The 20513-nt window shown below is 38.2% G+C and overlaps 1 protein-coding gene across 7 annotated transcripts in view; it reads left to right on the forward strand.

Annotated features, from left to right (window-relative positions):
- sh3pxd2aa (SH3 and PX domains 2Aa) overlaps window positions 1-20513 on the forward strand; it is a 96808-nt gene that overhangs the window by 21311 nt on the left and 54984 nt on the right. For all 7 annotated transcript variants that reach the window (XM_056237117.1, XM_056237118.1, XM_056237121.1 and 4 more), the window contains exons 2-4: window positions 767-842; window positions 3793-3869; window positions 6109-6200. In XM_056237117.1, the coding sequence (XP_056093092.1) occupies window positions 767-842; window positions 3793-3869; window positions 6109-6200 (245 nt within the window). The remainder of the gene's footprint in view (window positions 1-766; window positions 843-3792; window positions 3870-6108; window positions 6201-20513) is intronic.

A 20513-nucleotide genomic window follows, 5' to 3' on the forward strand; every position in this document is an offset into this window, starting at 1 on the left:
TCTGGCAGATTGAGTGGACTTAGGCAAAATTTTGAATGTTTACAACTCTCATGGCCCTCCCCCACTATCAACGAATACCTTCCCACCGAGTTCATGCTCAGTGCGTGTGCACCAGATTTTCAGTGAACGCGCCCGTCTCATCAGCATCCATCAACACCATGGGTTATTTGGAGGTATGCTGTCCTGGCTAATCTACCGATAGATTGCAATTGCTAACGTCATTTATACTCTAAATGAGCTTACTTGATTTTCCGCCATCACTCTTCGTTACTGCGCGAACTTCTGCGAACTTCAGGCGTGTGCATGTGATTGTAACGTGCGCGAGGGGTGGCGTGTGCCCGATCTGTGATTGACAGTCAGATCTCACACACCCCTGCGCTGATTGGACCCGATGATCCGGGAGCTGTGGATTTTTGCAAAACAAATAACACGCTCCAGGTGGAGTTAGAAGCTCGGGTTTCTTTCTAAAACCACTTTATTTATGTTGTTCTGTCGGATTATAGTGTCGATTTCACTGAATATGATAAAAAAAAAATTGCCGACGGCAGCTTTAAGAACTGTTCACTGAAAAGTTCTTTGAGGAACCACAATTTTAACCTCTGATTCAACAGGTAATTCGATAAATGGTTAAAAAATTCTCCATGTGGCATTTTTCATATATAATTTTTTTTTTGTATATCTTATGCATCTAAATAGTGCTCTTTTGTACTATTGATAGTATTATTATGAGTTGTTTACATGTTGTATTTCTTGCGTCTTCCCACAGATGCAGATCCTTGACAAGTTCCCAATCGAGGGAGGGCAGAAAGATCCCAAAAAACGGATTATCCCTTTTCTTCCAGGTGATTTTGGGAGGAATTTGTCCTCCTCTTCCTCTCTTCTGCACACACACACAAATACACAGACCTGCAAATACATGGTGTCAGCAGATCTGTCCACAATAAGTCATGGTTATGCTGGGACAGGGTCGTGCTTCTGTTCTTGACTTACACACACACACACACATGCTGGAAACAGGCACATGAGTCATTGAGATGAGCAGCACCGTTCCCTGAGAACAAGAGCCATCAATAAGAAGAAAAAGAGGAGAGCGAGACGGAGACACAGAGAGATCGAGACACGTTTTTCCTTGCTGACGCGGCCGTTCTATTCCCTGGAAATGTATTGTCATCCAGCAGTCCCTCTGATGCTCTCTGTTTGTTCTCACATCCTTCAGCATGAACACACAAACTCAGATTATAACTGGCTCCATTGGATTATTTACTGGAATGCAATGTAATTGGTTGGATTACTATAATATTAAGTGGATTATAAAACCATTTGCAGCCGCTGTAAGGGAATATTAGGGTGTCAAGTGTCAAACCATTAAATCTATGCACTGTCTCCATTTAATTCCAGTCTGATTATTGGATTCCACTGGGACAGTAAAGAGGGACAGATGAGATTTTTATCGATACACAGATTACATCCATGCAGTAGCTATCATTTTGTACTGATTTTCTTTTGTTAAAAGGCGTATTAATATTTTTTACCTTAGGATATACACTCACCTAAAGGATTATTAGGAACACCATACTAATACTGTGTTTGACCCCCTTTCGCCTTCAGAACTGCCTTAATTCTACGTGGCATTGATTCAACAAGGTGCTGAAGGCATTCTTTAGAAATGTTGGCCCATATTGATAGGATAGCATCTTGCAGTTGATGGAGATTTGTGGGATGCACATCCAGGGCACGAAGCTCCCGTTCCACCACATCCCAAAGATGCTCTATTGGGTTGAGATCTGGTGACTGTGGGGGCCATTTTAGTACAGTGAACTCATTGTCATGTTCAAGAAACCAATTTGAAATGATTCGAGCTTTGTGACATGGTGCATTCTCCTGCTGGAAGTAGCCATCAGAGGATGGGTACATGGTGGCCATAAAGAGATGGACACGGTCAGAAACAATGCTCAGGTAGGCCGTGGCATTTAAACGATGCCCAATTGGCACTAAGGGGCCTAAAGTGTGCCAAGAAAACATCCCCCACACCATTACACCACCACCAGCAGCCTGCACAGTGGTAACAAGGCATGATGGATCCATGTTCTCATTCTGTTTACGCCAAATTCTGACTCTACCATCTGAATGTCTCAACAGAAATCGAGACTCATCAGACCAGGCAACATTTTTCCAGTCTTCAACTGTCCAATTTTGGTGAGCTCTTGCCAATTGTAGCCTCTTTTTCCTATTTGTAGTGGAGATGAGTGGTACCCGGTGGGGTCTTCTGCTGTTGTAGCCCATCCGCCTCAAGGTTGTGCGTGTTGTGGCTTCACAAATGCTTTGCTGCATACCTCGGTTGTAACGAGTGGTTATTTCAGTCAAAGTTGCTCTTCTATCAGCTTGAATCAGTCGGCCCATTCTCCTCTGACCTTTAGCATCAACAAGGCATTTTCGCCCACAGGACTGCTGCATACGGGATGTTTTTCCCTTTTCACACCATTCTTTGTAAACCCTAGAAATGGTTGTGCGTGAAAATCCCAGTAACTGAGCAGATTGTGAAATACTCAGACCGGCCCGTCTGGCACCAACAACCATGCCACGCTCAAAACTGCTTAAAACACCTTTCTTTCCCATTCTGACATTCAGTTTGGAGTTCAGGAGATTGTCTTGACCAGGATCACACCCCTAAATGCATTGAAGCAACTGCCATGTAATTGGTTGAATAGATAATCGCATTAATGAGAAATTGAACAGGTGTTCCTAATAATCCTTTAGGTGAGTGTATATCAAGCCTCTATAAACTTCAATAATTAAATATTTGCAATATTTTCCTCAATGTTTTAGGTACATTTTCCTTGAATTTAATGGTTTATATCTTGAAAACATTATACAACTTTTAGACACCCTACTGCTTTGAATTCATCAGGTCTTTGCGTCAGTTTTTTTTTTTTTTTGAGGAGGCAGTAGGAGCACATACAGTGATAATAGAATATGAGAATGAACAGATGAAGGTGAATATACAGTTGCTTTATAAATGTTTGTTTCATAAGGAATTCATTCTGCACGTTGCTGCATATCTCTCAGTTTTTACTTGAGAATAAACAGCTTGAGACAGGAGAGCATGACAGCTGGAGTTTGGTGCTACGTGGTGATCTTATCTCCTCCAAACGTCTGAATCTGATTAAGATGTTCCAGATCTCAAGAAGAACACATGGCGTCTCTCTTCAGGAGCTGCTCATGTTTCTGAACACTGTCTGATGTGTTATTCTAAAATGCTCTGGGCTTTGCTTACAGTGAGCAGGGCTCAACAATGAAGATTTTTTCCAATTGGACCAGTACTTTTTTTTTTTTTGCCCTGTTAACATTTTCACTGGCTTGCTCAAGTTGCATATTTTTATATGTGCATATTTGTGTGTATATCCTTTTATATCATATTTTACGTTCAAAAAATCATATTTTTATTTTTATTTTCAAAAAGCAGTAATGTTATTTTGTGACAGAATAAAATTATTTCTGGAAAGTAATGAAATACAATGCAACAGATTTGTGTATAATTTCCCAATGCATTCTAACTGCTTTCCAAACTGTCTTTCAAATTATTCTTCCAATGTCAACAAATTTCTAGAAGCTAGATAATTTGACCTTGGTGACATATGTAAATGAGCAACATTTTTTTAAATGTATCACTGAATATTTAATTTAAACATTAAAAAATGATAAAAATCTCTTATTGTTGAGCCCCATTTTTCATTATGCTTACATGATCTTTTGAAGTAGACCACATATTTGACTCTACCTTTTATTTTAAAGGCAAAATCCTATTCCGACGAAGTCATGTGAGAGACGTGGCCATGAAAAGACTACGCTTTATTGACGACTATTGCAGAGTAAGTTGCTTTTTTTCCTTCCTTCCTTCCTCTTTGTCTGTGCTTTTGTGTTTTGTCCTCATTTATTTTCTCATCAAATATGTGCAAGCTGTATTACTTTATGTAGAAAATCATTAAACTGTGAGAGGTTCTTTATAAGCCTTTTCCTTTGACAAACACTATATGTGTCACATGTTGTCATGGGGAAGTGTTGCTCACACGCGTGTGTGTTCAGCGTGATGTTAAGAACATCATTAAGAGTGTGGCTATGGCATTGGCGTTCCTCAGGGTTCAAAATTAAGCACCTTTTTGTTCTGTACTGATATTCTTTGGACTACATTCCTGCTGTTCAAAGAAGAATTACCTAAAATAAATAATTTAAAATCCATTCAAAAAGGATATGTACTTTTTTTATCTTTTATTTAACCGCTACAGAAACATTAATTATAAAAAAATTATAATATTTTATATACATATATTTATAAATGTAAAATACATACAATGTATTTTAGGGTGGTCAACTTTTGTAATTAAGCTCTTTTAATTTTCTTTTAAAAGCAGTTATATGGCTTTCTAATATGCATACACTGACCAACTTGTTTAATAAATTACATCTAACTTTTTATAAAACATATTGTGTTGAAACTACTTAGAACCTTCAAGACCCATTGGCCTTTTGTCTAGACTTCCTCTTGTGGGTTTCAAACCTTAAATAGTGTTGTCAGATCCACAAATTTCACCCTGAGCAGCGGTGCTGCATTTTATGCATGTTCCACGTCAGGTTTTGAGAGTGAATTTGCCTCATTATCAGAGAATATCTGCCATCTTGTTGAAATATGATAATGCTATTACGCCAAACAGACACTTGCACTTATTCGTTTCTGCTGTCATGTTTACTTTGCAATAGCTATAGGTTACTGAATAACACCCTTAAGATTAGTTTGTGGGATTTTAACGACTTGTTTCTTCCTCCTCTCTATTTCTCCCCCTCTTTATCTTTTCCCTTCAAGTGTCTTGTCTCTTTTCCTTTCCTTCCCCCTCCTTCCTGATGGAATAGAGCCCACTTTTCTTTTAAACAATCAATGCACACACACACACACACACACACACAGTGGATGTAAACAAACACACACACACACACACACACACAAGTGGAGAGCAGCTGTTAAACTGAGCTGAGATAGGCAGCATTATGGGATGTCTTGGAAAGACTGCTGTTGTGACAACAATCTCCATGACATCCACACAAAGGACATTAAAAATACACTTCTAAAAAAATAGAACACATAATTAATCTTAATGTAAATGTGTCCTTCAGATGCCCATTTATAATGTCAATCGATTAAAAGATTAATACAATACATTTCTAAATAGCTGCATACGTAAATATTTGATTAGAAATGACCCTAAATAAAGACAACTCGAAGACTTTATGTTTATAAAGACTGAATAATATTAATTGGCAAAAAAAAAAAGAAAAAAAAGTGAAGGTGGCATTTTTGGTTGTACATATCCTTATGGAGTTTACTTTATGAACGGTTCAGGGGACATGTCTATAGTTTTATTTTATTTTAGTTCAATTGTGAATACAATTTTCTAATCACACTAAATTAAAGGACTAAATTGACAGCCCTAGTTTAACATTTATTTAAATAAACCTTTAATTATGAGACAGCTGCTTATATGACAATTTGATAACTAACTTCCTGCAGATTTCCTCTGTCCTTTCAGTGTAGAACCCATCAACATCCTTCCATGAGAGAGAGAGAGAGAGAGAGAGGGATGTGTCTTTGAAGGGCTTAAACGTAGGATGTTTACCAGCTATTTCCTGAAAGCTTTAATTAGATCTCCATTTAATTGCATTGTGTTCTTCAAAAATAAATAAACAACAGCGTTTACTCCAGGGATTCTTCAGAGGAGTTGTCTCTCTCTCTCTCTCACTTTCCTTTTTATTTCTCTCTGTTCTTTCGCTAATTTTCAAATCATGTTTGAGAGCTTTGAAAGCGGTTGGAACACAGAGTGAATTTGTTAGACAAACATTTATGCAGTTTGTTGAAGCAAAATGGCGTCTTTAGAATGCCATTAAAGTATTTTAAACTATAAAACCAAGTAGTTTTCTTTCTTTCTAGTATTGTTTTAGTAAAAAAAAAAAAAACTCCTTGAGGTTTATTACATTTGTGGATTCATTAGTCTGCTGTGTTTCTGTGTGGTTGTCTTGATGTTTTGATTGTCCGGTTTCATGTTCTTTCTGTCTTGTCAGGCGCTGGTCCGGCTTCCTCCCCAGATTTCGCAGAGCGAGGAAGTTCTCCGCTTCTTTGAGACCAAACCAGATGATATCAGCCCTCCCGTAGAGTGAGTGTCACACAGACCTTCACAAACCAATGAGAGAGAAACCTAAATGAACCCAAATATGAATCAAATAAATTGCTGCGTAGTACTTAAAGGGATACTTCAGGATTTAGGATTTAGCTTTGTATTAGTAGAAAACCTGTAGTATTTTCGAATTACCATGCTTTCCACCCTCATATCCCCCTGAGACGAGAGATTTATGTAAAATTTTTTTGGAAAAAATCCTCCGATGACGCAAAAATCGTCATTTTGCGTCATCGGAGGATTTTTTGGCCAGAGGCTAAAGACTACAGTCAGTAGTAGGGGCTGTCCCGCATGTTTTCAACCCGCCCATAGAGGGTGGGATCTCACTCACAGAACGTACACATTGTGTCAGCCATCTTTTTTGGAAGCTAAGCTAGCAGGCTCTTGTTCTGTGGAGAAAGCTGAGTAACTTAGTAGGAGAAAGCTGAGTAGTAGGGGTTACCATTCATCCTCTTTTTCCCGGACATGTCCGGCTGTCGAGATCGTACAAAATGTCCGGGATTCAGCTTTTGCTGCAGTCGCCATTCATTGTTTACATGCACACCTTTTGTTTCAATCTAACTGAATTCATTCCGATTGGTGAATCTAAATGTAGTGTTTACGCTAAACAAGTGATCGGTTGATGTGCGTTTTAACATTGCTAAGAAAATTCCCGCTCCTCCGTGAGAGATACGAGACCGGTGCATCTCACAGGTGTCGCTCATCGGTAATCACGCCACCGGCCTCGCGCTGTTCTCCCACGGCCCTAGCCTCGTCCTGCTCGCCACAGTAAACATAATGAATGGCGACTGTAGAACGCAAAAGCCGAATCCCGGACATTTTGGGCGATCTCGAAATCCCGGGCAGACTCATCACGGAGACTCACTAGCCTAGGCTTGTTGTTTAACTACTGCGCTCTGTTACCGGTAGGCTTGGCCTCCTAGGGCAGCGAAGCAAGTGCATTCTGGGAGTTGTTGTCTTTCATCCACATAAGCCAAAAATACATTTTCTGGCTTTTCTCAGTCTAGAAAGCTCCAAATTCAAAAATAATTTCACATTTCTTCTACATAAATGACCCATTTTAAATACACATTCATCTTTCCAGAGGTGAAGTATCCCTTTAATGCACACTGCACTATACCATATACTGAATACTATTTTTGAAAGTCCCACTGTAGTCAATAATTGTATCCCTTAAAACTCATCTTTGATCACCAAAATGACATATTTAAACGTTTTTCCTTTAAAAAATTCTTCATGCCTTTAAATAGCTCGAATGTTACACCCTTGCTTTATTTAGTAAACGTGGATTTATGAATATGCTAATTAGCCCCGCCTCCACTCACTCCCGCCAGCTCAGAGATTCACTCGGTCAACTTACTGAGGTAAACGCTGCACAACGGTATTGCTCTTTACAACGTCGGACACATGACGGTAATTAATATGATTAGCCTTTTGCTTGACTACGTTATCAAACAACTAATAATGTGTTGCTAATGTTACACAAACCATGTTCCCATTCACCATCTCAGAGTCAGACAGCTGTCTTCTTAAAATCAGCATCAGTAGAAACGCTTTGAACAACAAAGGCACATATTTCATCATAGCATCGTAATATACATCATATACATAATTCACCTGCTATATTAAAAGTACCCGATTTTCCATATCGACAAAAAAATATACCGGGATAACCTCCCTTCTCTCGAGACTCGTGATGTGATTGGTTACAAGGTTTGTGACATCAGAAACACCAGCGATTTCAAACCGCGTTTTTTGGTTCACTGCAGTTTTAAGGAGAAAATACTCAGTAATGGTGTTGACTTATGAATTTCCACATGGTTTGTCTTATTAAAATAAAATATATATAAAGCATATTAAAAACACCACGTAGACATATAAACAACATTCAAAGCTTGATTTTCACCACAGGGGGACTTTAAAATAGTACTATTTTATTTATTATGCTACTGGAAATTGAAGATGAGTGAATTGCATTGTGGGATACAGTATTCCATGCACGATTTTGTTTGTATCATCTGGACATTCAATGTGCTGATGACATGCTGCATAGTGTGCTAACAAATGGACACACATGATTTCTCACACTCCCACACACTCTGCATGGTGTTGTGTAAATCTTAAAGCCTCCTGCTGTATTTACATACTTTTCTTTGATTAGCTCTGTAAAAATGTTCATAATTTGGCTCTCAAGAATGTCACATCTTCATTGTAAGAGAATCTGTGTGGGTTTCAGGAGAGGTGCAAATGTGTTTCTATGTGTGAAAGAGAAAAAGACAGAGATTTTCTTCATTCTCCAGCTTTAAGTTACTCCCATCCCGACAGATTTTAATCACAGCGATGCGATGGTATTGTTTAATTAACACTGATGTGGATATGCACAGTCCTCTGTGAGTGTGTATGTGAACGTCTTTCCCTAGGCTGGTCCATAATTAGCTCCTGTAAATCCCATGAAAATTCGAGCCAAAAGAATTAACCTACAAAAAATGAATAGAGAAGGAGACACCCATGTTAGGAATAATTCATTTGTTATATAGGCTACAGTAGCATTCAAACGTTGGGGGTCAGTAAGATTTTTTTAAAGGGATAATTCATTCAAAAACGATGGTTTTTTCCATCATTCAAAAGTAATCAAAAAATTACAAAAATCCATCGTAATCATAAGTGACAGTGGTGACATATAATGTTACAAAAAATCTATTTCAAATAAATGCTGTTCTTTAAAACTCAAAGAATCATTTTAAAAATGCATCATGGTTTCCACATAAATATTAAGCATTTCATATTTTAAGCAATTAACATTAACAGTTTTCATAACGCTATCTCACGACCCATTCGTACGAATTCGTACGAGTGATTAAAAGGTGGCTAATTCGTACGATTTGTCTAAACCCACGTGATGGGTAGGTGTAGGGACGGGGTCAGGGGTAGGTCATTCGTACGAATTCATACGAATTTGGTAACTCGTAAAATATGTACGTATTAGCAAAAATCGTACGAATTTGTACGAGTGAGGTCGTATGAATTCGTACGAATTAGCCACCTCGTAAAATTCGTACGAATTGCCGTGAGATCAGGCTGGTTTTCAACATTGATAAAAATAAGAAATGTAACGACTTTTTATTTCACAATTCAGAAACTAAGAATTCTGAGGATTTTTTTTTTTTTTTTTTTTTGCGCGATATAAACAAATATTCCACGGCGGAATCAAGCATCCATAGGAAACTGTTCTTTTAAATTGTAATACTTCACAATATTACTGTTTTTACTGTATTTTTGATCAAATAAATGCAGCCTTGGTTAACATGAGAGACTTCTTTCAAAAACATTAAAATTTTACCGACTAAAAAGGTAGTGTACATATACATAATAAGTATTAAATAAATCATATATATTTTTCAATAAATTATTTATTTTCATTCATTAATTTTTAAATAATACACGTAGTACAAATGACTTAGGCATCCAAGTTTTTCTTTTTCTTTTTGAGTGCGCGTTTAAATGGTAATTGTCAGTCTCTCACGCTGTTGGATTGTTTTTGTAATCTCATGTAGGCAGCCTTTTTTGCTGTAGTAGTGGAACAAAACAAACAAAAAGAACATGAGCCTGTAACCATTTTACTTTCATCCTTGTGTCTTTTCTTTTCTGTTTCTCTTGCACCTTTTCTGTACTCGGAGCTGTCCGTCACATTCTTCTTTCAAATTCCCTGCTTTTCTTTCCCTCAGTGTGAATTTCTCCCCAGTGATATGAAGTAGGCAATCTATTTTCATGTTCAAAACACATTCATCATATGCTGCAGTGGCTACACACAACCACGCACTGACACCAACACACTCACACACACACACACAGCTCACTCTTTACAATCATAAAAAACAACAACTTTGTTGTGTCTGTCATCTACAGTGCATCCTTGAACACTCTCCTGATTTTATGTTTCTGCTCGTCTGTGGACAGTTATTTATATTATAACAGTCAAAGTCCATGACAGTAAAATATGAGTGTGTGTGTGCTTGTGTTTGTGTGTGTGTGTGTGTGTGTGTGTAGTATAGGTGTCCTTGTATGCGTGTGTGCTCTATAGGTGGGCAAAAACATACCTTACAGAATGTTATAATCAAGGACTTACATTCATCTTCTGGGGGGTATGAAATTTTTGTGAAAATTATTAAAAATGCTGGCGCTGGCTTGAAACTTAAAGGGGTCATATGATGGTTCTAAAAAGAACATTATTTTGTGCATTTGGTTTAATGCAATGTGTTTACGCGGTTAAAAAAATTCATTATTTTACACATGCCGTACATTATTGTTGCTCCTCTATGCCCCGCTTTTCTGAAACGCGTCGATTTTTACAAAGCTCATTGTTCTGAAAAGAGCGGTGTGCTCTGATTGGCCAGTGATCCAGTGCATTGTGATTGGCCCAAAAACCTGAAGCGTGTGACGGAAATGTCACGCCCGTTACCATATTTGGAACATCAGCTCCCAAAGCAATAATGACAGGTGATAATGTCAGCACTAACTTATCAATTCGGGCTCGAAAGTTGCATGCCAGAATGTACATGCAAATATGTAATTGCTTTTTAGAATCAGCCTTTGTGCAAAGCCAGCCTTGCACTCTGAAAACAGTCCTCCGAAAAATGTGCAGCACACAGTCGAATATTTTGGTTGCACTGTTCTGGAACAGTGTTGTAAATAAAGCTTAAGCACTGTTTTCTAATTGTGTCCTCTTTGGAAGGCAAAACAAAATAGTTTGGCTTTCAAAAAAAAAAAAAAAAAGCTTGTTTCCGCCATATAACAAGTAAAAAAGGTAAATGCAATTTTATATCTTACAGTTCTGAGAAAAAAAAGTCAGAATCGAGTGAGATAAAAAAGTTGCAATTACCTTTTTTATTTTTATTCTGTGGATTTTTTTGTGGATTTATTAACTCATAATCCATATAAAAGTTCTATTTGTTGCCGCACTAGTCTGTTCATTTCAATCACTAAGCTTTAAATGGCGTCTGTTCCTGTCATCAGTTTTGAGGCTGTTCCTCTTTATCCGTTTTAGCAGTTTATGCACCTGATGTTTGGAAACTGACTGCCTGGACTCTCATGTTGCTGTGATGTGTTATTCAAATATCCAAATGTTAATTGTCAGAGCTCCATTAGAACAGACACATTGCTGCTAATAGCTAAACAGCCTAATGTCACTCACCTCTGCAGGTGGATTTGTTATGGCGCTTGTTAATGTGTGTGTGTGTGTATGGTATACAGACAGTGCCCTACAGTGAGCTGTATGTGATTGGTGGATTTGTATCAGGCTAAGCTGGATGAAAAAAACACTACACAATTTTTTTCTGAGGTTTCCGGATTGGCGGGAAGACCGTTAACGATCTTAGTACAGGAACTATTGCGCCGCATAGAAATTGCTTCAAAGGAGCATAACATGTTGATTATCGTCACGAAAACAAAAGAAATGATGAATACTTATGGAGATACTTATGGAGAAATCAAGATCCGAGTGGACAGCAACATAGTGTCGGCCCAGATCCGGCCCACATCTGGTAGGCATTGAATCCACATGTACCAGATGTGGCCCGGATCTGGGCCGACATTATGTTGCTGTTACAAGTTAGAACAGGTTAAATTCTCTACACACCTGGGTGGTCGAGTCGTGAAGAAAGAGGAAGAAAGGCTAATCTAGGCTTTTGAGAACAAGTTGTTACGAATTCTAATGGACAAAAATGAGCGGGTATACAAATGGCTAGAACAAAGAGCGATTACTGAATCACATTAAACGCTCCAATTTACGCTATTTTGGTCATGTAATGGAGGCATGAAGGAATGAAGGCAGCATCATGACAGGGGTAGTGGAAGGTTTCTGAAGTCGTGGAAGACTGCGAATATGCTGGCTGGATAATATTACGACATTGACTGGTCTGTCTGGAGCTGGCTTGTTTCATGCCATACGAGACAGAAGACTCTGGTCATTACTTTCTCATCCATGCAGCCAACCACCGCCAAACGACAATGGCAAAATGACATGTCAAACTAGATGAGTACGTCTCTCAGTCTCAGATATACGGGCTGAATCACTTGGAGACCAGCAGTTAGTAAATCAAAATGGGCGAAACAGGGACCCTGATGTTTAAGAGAGTGTGCCTGTGAGTGTGCATCCTATCAGCGATCAGTCTCTGTATGTGTTTGACTTTGGTTTGAACTGTAACTCACACATATTAAATTTGTGTGTCTGGCAGTAGATATATTTGCCCACACAAGTGTATGTATCTTTCTGTACAGTATTCTCTAGCAGTGCATTCTACATTCAGTTGATACTGTGCTGATCTTTTTCAGTGGTGTGATTTCACAGATAACTTGGAATGGTTTAAGTCTATAAGTCCACATTACCGCGATGGTGCGCGTGACGTAGTTTTCGTCATCATTTCGTCGTTTTCGAATACCAATTTTTAAATTCAAATTCTGAGCCCTTCCCCAGCCTTGAACACACCCCGCCTATGCAGCAAAGACACATTGTTCAGCAAGGATGCATTAAATTGATCAAATGTGAGAGCAAATAGATATATTCAGTGAGGTTTATCATGTCATAATTTATAAACCTTGTTTGATCTATACCTGGTTCCTCTTTTTGTCTTTATCTGAGATTGAGATCCATGGAACACATCACTATCTTCACATTAAATGGTGGGATGGTTTGATTACTGTATGTAAAGGGTTCTAGAGGTCTGGTTTCACAAATTTATACACATTGTAAACATTTGCCTATTGGACTTAGCCCTGATTGGATTACAGTATAGTCAAATGTAAGTGAAATATCTCGAAAGTTGAGTCACCAGTTTATCCATTTTAAAAACATTTACAGAGCTTATTCTAACTTCACTGCACCATATGTCAAAATGTTATAGTTGGCACACAATGGATATGTATATGTTCTTGGCTCAAGTTTGTTGTGATTTCTAAAAACTTGACTCCGGACCCTTGCCTGTGCCTTTTGAATGATGACTCTTCTTTGAAACTCGGAGCAATGGACAAAATAATTCATTTTTCAGGCTTTACTGTAGCAGCAGAACATTTGATGCAAATGCAGATATATCAATATACTGTATATCATGGTTATTGAATATGCACCAAGGAATGCTCTTTAGCTAGGTTTAATAAAGTTAGACCACGAACAATACAGGCTTGGTTGTCATACAGGAAATCATTAAAAATTGTGACATTTATAATGTTTATAAAATATTTATTTCTATTTTAATTAAACACTGTTCCTATGAGCTAACGCACTATATTTAAAACTTCTGAAACCATAGCTTCGAATGACGAAATGACTGAAATTTATCTCAATATTCACTTATTTTATAGTGCTTTATACTGAAAAAGAGGGTTAATAAATTTGAACTATTCCTTTAAACGACCAGATGTCTGAATCAAGCTAGCTTTTTAAAATGTCTCGCTTGAAGCAGATGGTCATTTCGTAACATTACCTAGCCTTTCATTTAAGGAGAGATCTGGAGTCATGGAGTTCATTGAATGGATGTGGAATAATGGATTGGTTTAATGTGGTCTGTCGTGAGGACAGTTGAAGTGAAGGTGAAATTTGAGACGCGTTTGTGCCGTGTAAGTGTGCTGCTAGTGTTTCTGTTTTTAGATGGATATGAATTATTAATGCACTGAAGATTTCCACCGGGAAATAAATTCCCCTGAGGAAAACACACTGACACGTGTGAGCACTCTTGATCTTGAGAGCTTGGCCACTTTCAGCAAATACTGATCTATGATCAAATTTCCCACCTCAAGTAATATTCACACCATGGCGTCAATTCACTAAAAGTCAAGGTATGGCAGGTTCAGATGACGTCATCCAATCTAACAATATCACATGATGAAATCAATTTAATTAAGTGTAGAACAACACAAAAGAGAAAGACAAAACTGCAGTTAAACCTTAACCAACAGCATCGGCCAATTAAAAAAGGCAGTGGCTATTTACACTATGAATGAATTAAAAAAATAACAATAATAATCAGTTTTTACCTTATGATTACTCAAAAAAAGTAAGAGGGTAAAATGAAGATCTCATAAAATGGTGAAGTCCATGTTACACAATGTAATTATTTAAAGATATGTAAAATCCACAGTGGCAACCTCTGAGCAGATGGTTCAAAAACCATAAAAACACTGCCATACATCACAGTCATTAGCAAAGATGGCTTTCATCTGCTTAGAGTTAATTTACCTCTTCTGTCTCAGAATTATTTACTTACCCAGATGTTGTTTTAAGGCCATTACCTTCTCCTGCGTTCGTCCATTTACAGGTGCAGTAAGCGATTTCTGAGAAACAGTTGATATTCAAAATCAACCCAAACAAACACACCCCTCCCTTCGTTGCTCCGCCCCCAAAGTGCACGAAAACGAAATGCAAGTGTGGATGTCTCTTCATCATAGCTGAAGCGAAGCAAAATAATGCTTCATGAAAAATTAAGCGAAGATGACGAGCGAACGACAAGGAAGAACAAAAACTGAACATACAGTACACAAGAATACAAGCAAGAGTTGGTTGTTAGTCGCCAGCAGCAGATGAGTAGATTCGTTAAGTTGCGAATTTAACTTATGCGCAAAATTGGAATATCGCATAAAATATGTGCGAAAAAAAGAACCGTTTCCATCCAGTGAGGCAAACAGAACAAAATCGTCTCTCTTCCTGATAAACTGGCACCAAATATCACCAAGAAAAATGGAAGTTGCTGCAGTAAGATAAGCCACTGTATATAATAATTTCATATATAATATATAACTTGCGGCTCAGAGAGCGCAGACGAAATGGAATAAAGTTATCTTGCTTTCGGAGCACCGAACCACTTTGACGACAGACTTTGCTCAGGCATTTCAGACCAAACAAAGCAGCATTTCAGATGCTGTGCAACGAGATCAGTCCGCTGGTTAGTCCAGTTATGCCGTCCCAACGCAAAGTCACATGTCTTTTTTGATGCGCATGGAGGAATTTATTCGGTAAATGGATTTCCATCGTAGTTTATGCGCATGTTTTCTTACCACACAAAACGTATATCCGACTCAATTGAGCGCATAAGGTTTTTATTGGAATCTTTAGAATTTTATGCGTATTTTCAACGCATTCTCATCCCAAGGCGTCATATACTGACGCTTTTGCCAAAGCGTCTACATCCGACGCACATGGCACCCTTTAGCGTCAATATAACGCTTCGGTTATGGGTAGGTTTAGGTCTGGGGTAGTGTTAGGGTTAGACCACTAGGAGGCGCCATATATCTGCGTCTCATATTGACGCTAAAGGGTGCCATGTGCGTTGGATATAGACGCTTTGGCAAAAGCGTCAGTATATGACGTCTTGGGACGAGAACGGGCTGGTATTTTGGCGTTTCCATTGTTTTTTTTTTTTATGCGGATGAAAATGCGCACACAATTGGTGGATGGAAACAGCTAATGTTACTCACGTATGGAGCAGAGATAACGCAACCTCAGTGTCTGTTTTCAGGCCTTCTCGCTTAGGTCACAACACCAGCGTGTTCACAGCTTGCCCTTTGTTTTGTTTAGTGTGTTTGTTTTCTAACTACCACAGTTTGTGCCATTAAGACTTATAGTGTGTGTGCGCTGCATGGCTGTTCTCAGGGACAATGCAGGGCACTGTTGACAAAGAAACCCCTCCGTTAACACAGCTGGAGTGAAAGAACTCTACCATCTGACGAAGATAGACAAAGATGCTCTTTGAAAACTCAGAATAAGCCATGGCTGATTCATAGTTTCCACTGCTCTACATTGGACTGTGAATTATGGGAGTGTGAGTCAGACATTTTGTGTTCCAGGTATAGCCTAAATTTGAGGGAAAACGTAAGTTTTATACTTATACTATTTGTGTATCAGGAGTGTCAGGACTGCAGTAACTACTTTTGTGTTAGATAACATAATAGTTCTCACAAAAAAAGGAAAAAATCCTAGGAAAAAATCATATCCTCATGTATTTAAGTGCCACAGAATAAGATATTGACTTCAGTCATTCAATTTACGGTTGATGTACTGTAGATATCTTGTGGAGGTACGCTGTTAGAGACATCTGCTGGAAGACATGCGAATTACAGCCTAAACCCCAACGCCATTATTTGTTCATTTGGTTTAATGATGGATTTCATTGAACATTTCATGTTAATTATTGATTTACATTTTTTTTGTAAAAGATGAACTATTCTGATTTTATTCTGATTTAATTCTTTAAATCCGAGTATTTATACACAAATGTCATGCATTTATTTTCTGGATGTTTTCCTTTGACCAAAATTCTGACTGGATCTGACCCCTTAGAGAAACATTTTTGTACGTTACACTAACATTTAATAACCAAAAATTGTCCAAATACATATTCTTTGAATTTTGAACAGTAACATTTAAATCTTATATATATATATATATATATATATATAAATTGAATTCTTTAAATCAGATCTTTTTTTCTGTACATTCAAATATTATGTAATTATTTTCCAGACATTTTTTAGTTTACCAGAAATGCAGTGTAAATTAAAGTATTAGTGTAGAAAAATATGGCATTATATAGAAAGTATACTTAGTTTATATGTTAAATGTGAGCATATAAAAACCTGACATATTGAAATTGGCAGTGGAGTGTAACTGTTATGAACACTAGAGGTCACTGTCACTCTGAAAACATCTGCTGGATTCAGTCTATTATTCTTATCAATTATTTTAAAATTGTTTTTTACTTATTTTTTATAGGTATTTTTAGGAACCAGTAATTATGTCTTATTTACTCAACAATACCAGTGTTCATTTGCATTTTGGGACTTCTTGAATGTTAATTTTGGACACTGCATGCTAAATAGAAAATAGAAATGACACATTTCTGTGTTGTACAGCGTTAAAGTCTAATTGCAATGCAAGAATTAATATTTGTTATATATGCATCAGTAGCTTGGTTTATAGACCAAACAGTCTTCTGCTGTGTGTTAGTTTCTCTCTCACACACACACACACACGCACGCACGCACGCACGCACGCACGCACGCACGCAAACACACACACACACACACACACACACACACACACACACACACACACACACACACACACACACACACACACACACACACACACACACACACACACACACACAGACACACACACACAGACACATTTTTTTCCACTCGGAGAGAATTCTTTACATATCCAGAGCTCATAGACAAGCGACTGCATTCAGGAGATCTTCGAACACTGCAGTATGCGTTCAGAGCACACTGGAATGCGTTTTACCATTAAGTTTAAAACAGAGTATCACACAAAAGCTGCTATCCGGTACAATCAGAATTGAGATGTCATGGAACCTACTGTAGGCTAGTTGCACAATTATAGATCTGTGATAAATGGTCCTGGAGATTTTAAAGACAAAAAATAGCTTAAAAATGACATTGCCATTCAAAATCCCTCCATTATCTCTCTGTCTGTCCATTAGTCCAAGCCTTACACTTACATCAGATCTGAGACAGATGGCAATGATCAGGGCAGCGTTTCCACCACAACACACACATTTGCTATTTTAGACCATCTGATGTTGAGCAGTCATGTCTCTCTGTTTGCCGGCTGTGTACAGGGGAACGTTTTTTATTAGCTTGTATGATGGATGGTTGCTGGTAGACTGTGTATTCCCACATGGAGTGCTGTAAATCCGGACCTGGTTATCCTATAGTCTTTCTGCGTAATTAAATGGGGTGGGGGATCTGACTTAAACCCCTTAGAGAAACAAGTGACATCTGATCGCAGTTCTGGAAATAAATACACTCAACACTACACAGGTAAAAAATCCTTCAGAATCTATGGTTTCACTGTATTTCCATGTTTTCAATTTATATATATATATATATATATATATATATATATACACTGAACAAAATTATAAAGACAACACTTTTGTTTTTGCCACCATTTTTTATGAGCTGAACTCAAAGATCTAAGACTTTTTCGATGTACACAAAAGGGCTATTTCTCTCAAATATTGTTAAAAAATCTGTGTAAATCTAATCCATCCACCTCACAGGTGTGGCATTTCAAGATGCTGGTCCGAAAACCAGTCAGTATCTGGTGTGACCACCATTTGCCTCACACAGTTCAACACATCTCCTTCGCATAGAGTTGATCAGGTTGTTGATTGTGGCCTGGGAATGTTGGTCCACTCCTCTACAATGGCTGTGCGAAGTTGCTGGATATTGGCAGGACCTGGAACATGCTGTCGTATACACCGATCCAGAGCATCCCAAACATGCTCAATGGGTGACATGTCCGGTGAGTATGCTGGCCATGCAAGACCTGGGATGTTTTCAGCTTCCAGGAATTGTGTACAGATCTTTGCAACATGGGGCCGTGCATTATCATGCTGGAACATGAGGTGATGGTCGTGGATGAATGGCACAACAATGGGCCTCAGGATCTCGTCACGGTATCTCTGTGCATTCAAAATGCCATCAATAAAATGCACCTGTGTTCGTTGTCCATTACATACACCTGCCAATACCATAACCCCACCGCCACCATGGGCCACTCGATCCACAACGTTGACATCAGCAAACCGCTCACCCACACAACGCCATACACGCTGTCTGCCATCTGCCCTGTACAGTGAAAACCGGGATTCATCCGTGAAGAGAACACCTCTCCAAAGTGCCAGACGCATTCGAATGTGAGCATTTGCCCACTCAAGTCAGTTACGACGACGAACTGCAGTCAGGTCGAGACCCCGATGAAGACGACGAGCATGCAGATTAGCTTCCCTGAGACGGTTTCTGACAGTTTGTGCAGAAATCCTTTGGTTATGCAAACCGATTGTTGCAGCAGCTGTCCGGGTGGCTGGTCTCAGACGGTCTTGGAGGTGAAGATGCTGGATGTGGAGGTCCTGGGCTGGTGTGGTTACACGTGGTCTGTGGTCTCTGAAACGCCTTTGGAGACGGCTTATGGTAGAGAAATGAACATTCAATTCACGGGCAACAGCTCTGGTGGACATTCCTGCAGTCAGCATGCCAATTACACGCTCCCTCAAAACTTGCGACATCTGTGGCATTGTGCTGTGCGATAAAACTGCACATTTTAGAGTGGCCTTTTATTGTGGCCAGCCTAAGGCACACCTGTGCAATAACCATGCCGTCTAATCAGCATCTTGATGTTCCACACCTGTGAGGTGGATGGATTATCTCGGCAAAGGAGAAGTGCTCACTAACACAGATTTGTGAACAATATTTGAGAGAAATAGGCCTTTTGTGTACATAGAAAAAGTTCAGCTCATGAAAAATGGGGACAAAAACAAAAGTGTTGCGTTAATAATTTTGTTCAGTGTGTATATATATATTTATTTTATAATTTTTTTTTATTTTATATATTTTTTTTTATTTTTAATTAATTTGATTATTTATTTGATTTTACGTTTCACTAATATTTGACAACCACACAGTGTCCAACAGTGTACAGTTTCAGTTTATTCAATGTTGAACAGCTGTAATATTTTTGTTTAAAAAGGATTGGTTCAGAATTCTTTGATAAATAGAAAGTTCAAAAGAACAGTTTTTATTTGAAATAGAAAACATTTGTCACACTGTAAATGTTGATACTCTCACTTTCGATCAATTTAATGCATTCTTGCTAAATCAAACTTGTATTAATTTATTTTAAAAATGTGATAGATTAAAATGTGTGTGGCCATGTCATCATCAAAGTTTAAAAGAGATAGTTCACCCAAATATGAAAATTCTGTCATTTACTCATTTTCAAGTTGTATAAACCTGTATGAATTTCTTTCTTCTGCTAAACACAAAAGAACATATTTTGAACAGTTACTGGTCCCCATTGACTTCAATAGTATTTTTTTCTATACCAATGGATGTCAATGGGGACCAGTAACTTTTTGATTATAAACATTCTTCAAAATATGTTCCTTTATGTTCAACAGAAGAAATAACTTAATAATAAGGCTGAAAGATGACTCAACAGAGTGCAGTATTTGTTCCATCGCTCGAGGGGGCTGTAACGGTTTTGCAACCATTTCGCCATGTTTATGATGATGTTCTGCCAGTTTCGGAATTTACTTCCACTGTATCCATTATGGGAGACGGTCTGGTTACCAATATTCTTCAAAATATCTTCTTTTATGTTCCACAAAAGAAAGAAAGTCATACAGGTTTGGATCAACTTGGGGTCTCTACCCCACACCACTACTAAACCTACCCTATACCCATGCGTATCATATGCACATAAAAACTCATTTCCGC

Source organism: Rhinichthys klamathensis, unplaced genomic scaffold (genome assembly GCF_029890125.1).
Source record: "Rhinichthys klamathensis goyatoka isolate OS25496 unplaced genomic scaffold, OSU_Roscu_1.1 h1tg000478l_1, whole genome shotgun sequence".
Lineage (NCBI taxonomy): Eukaryota > Metazoa > Chordata > Actinopteri > Cypriniformes > Leuciscidae > Rhinichthys > Rhinichthys klamathensis.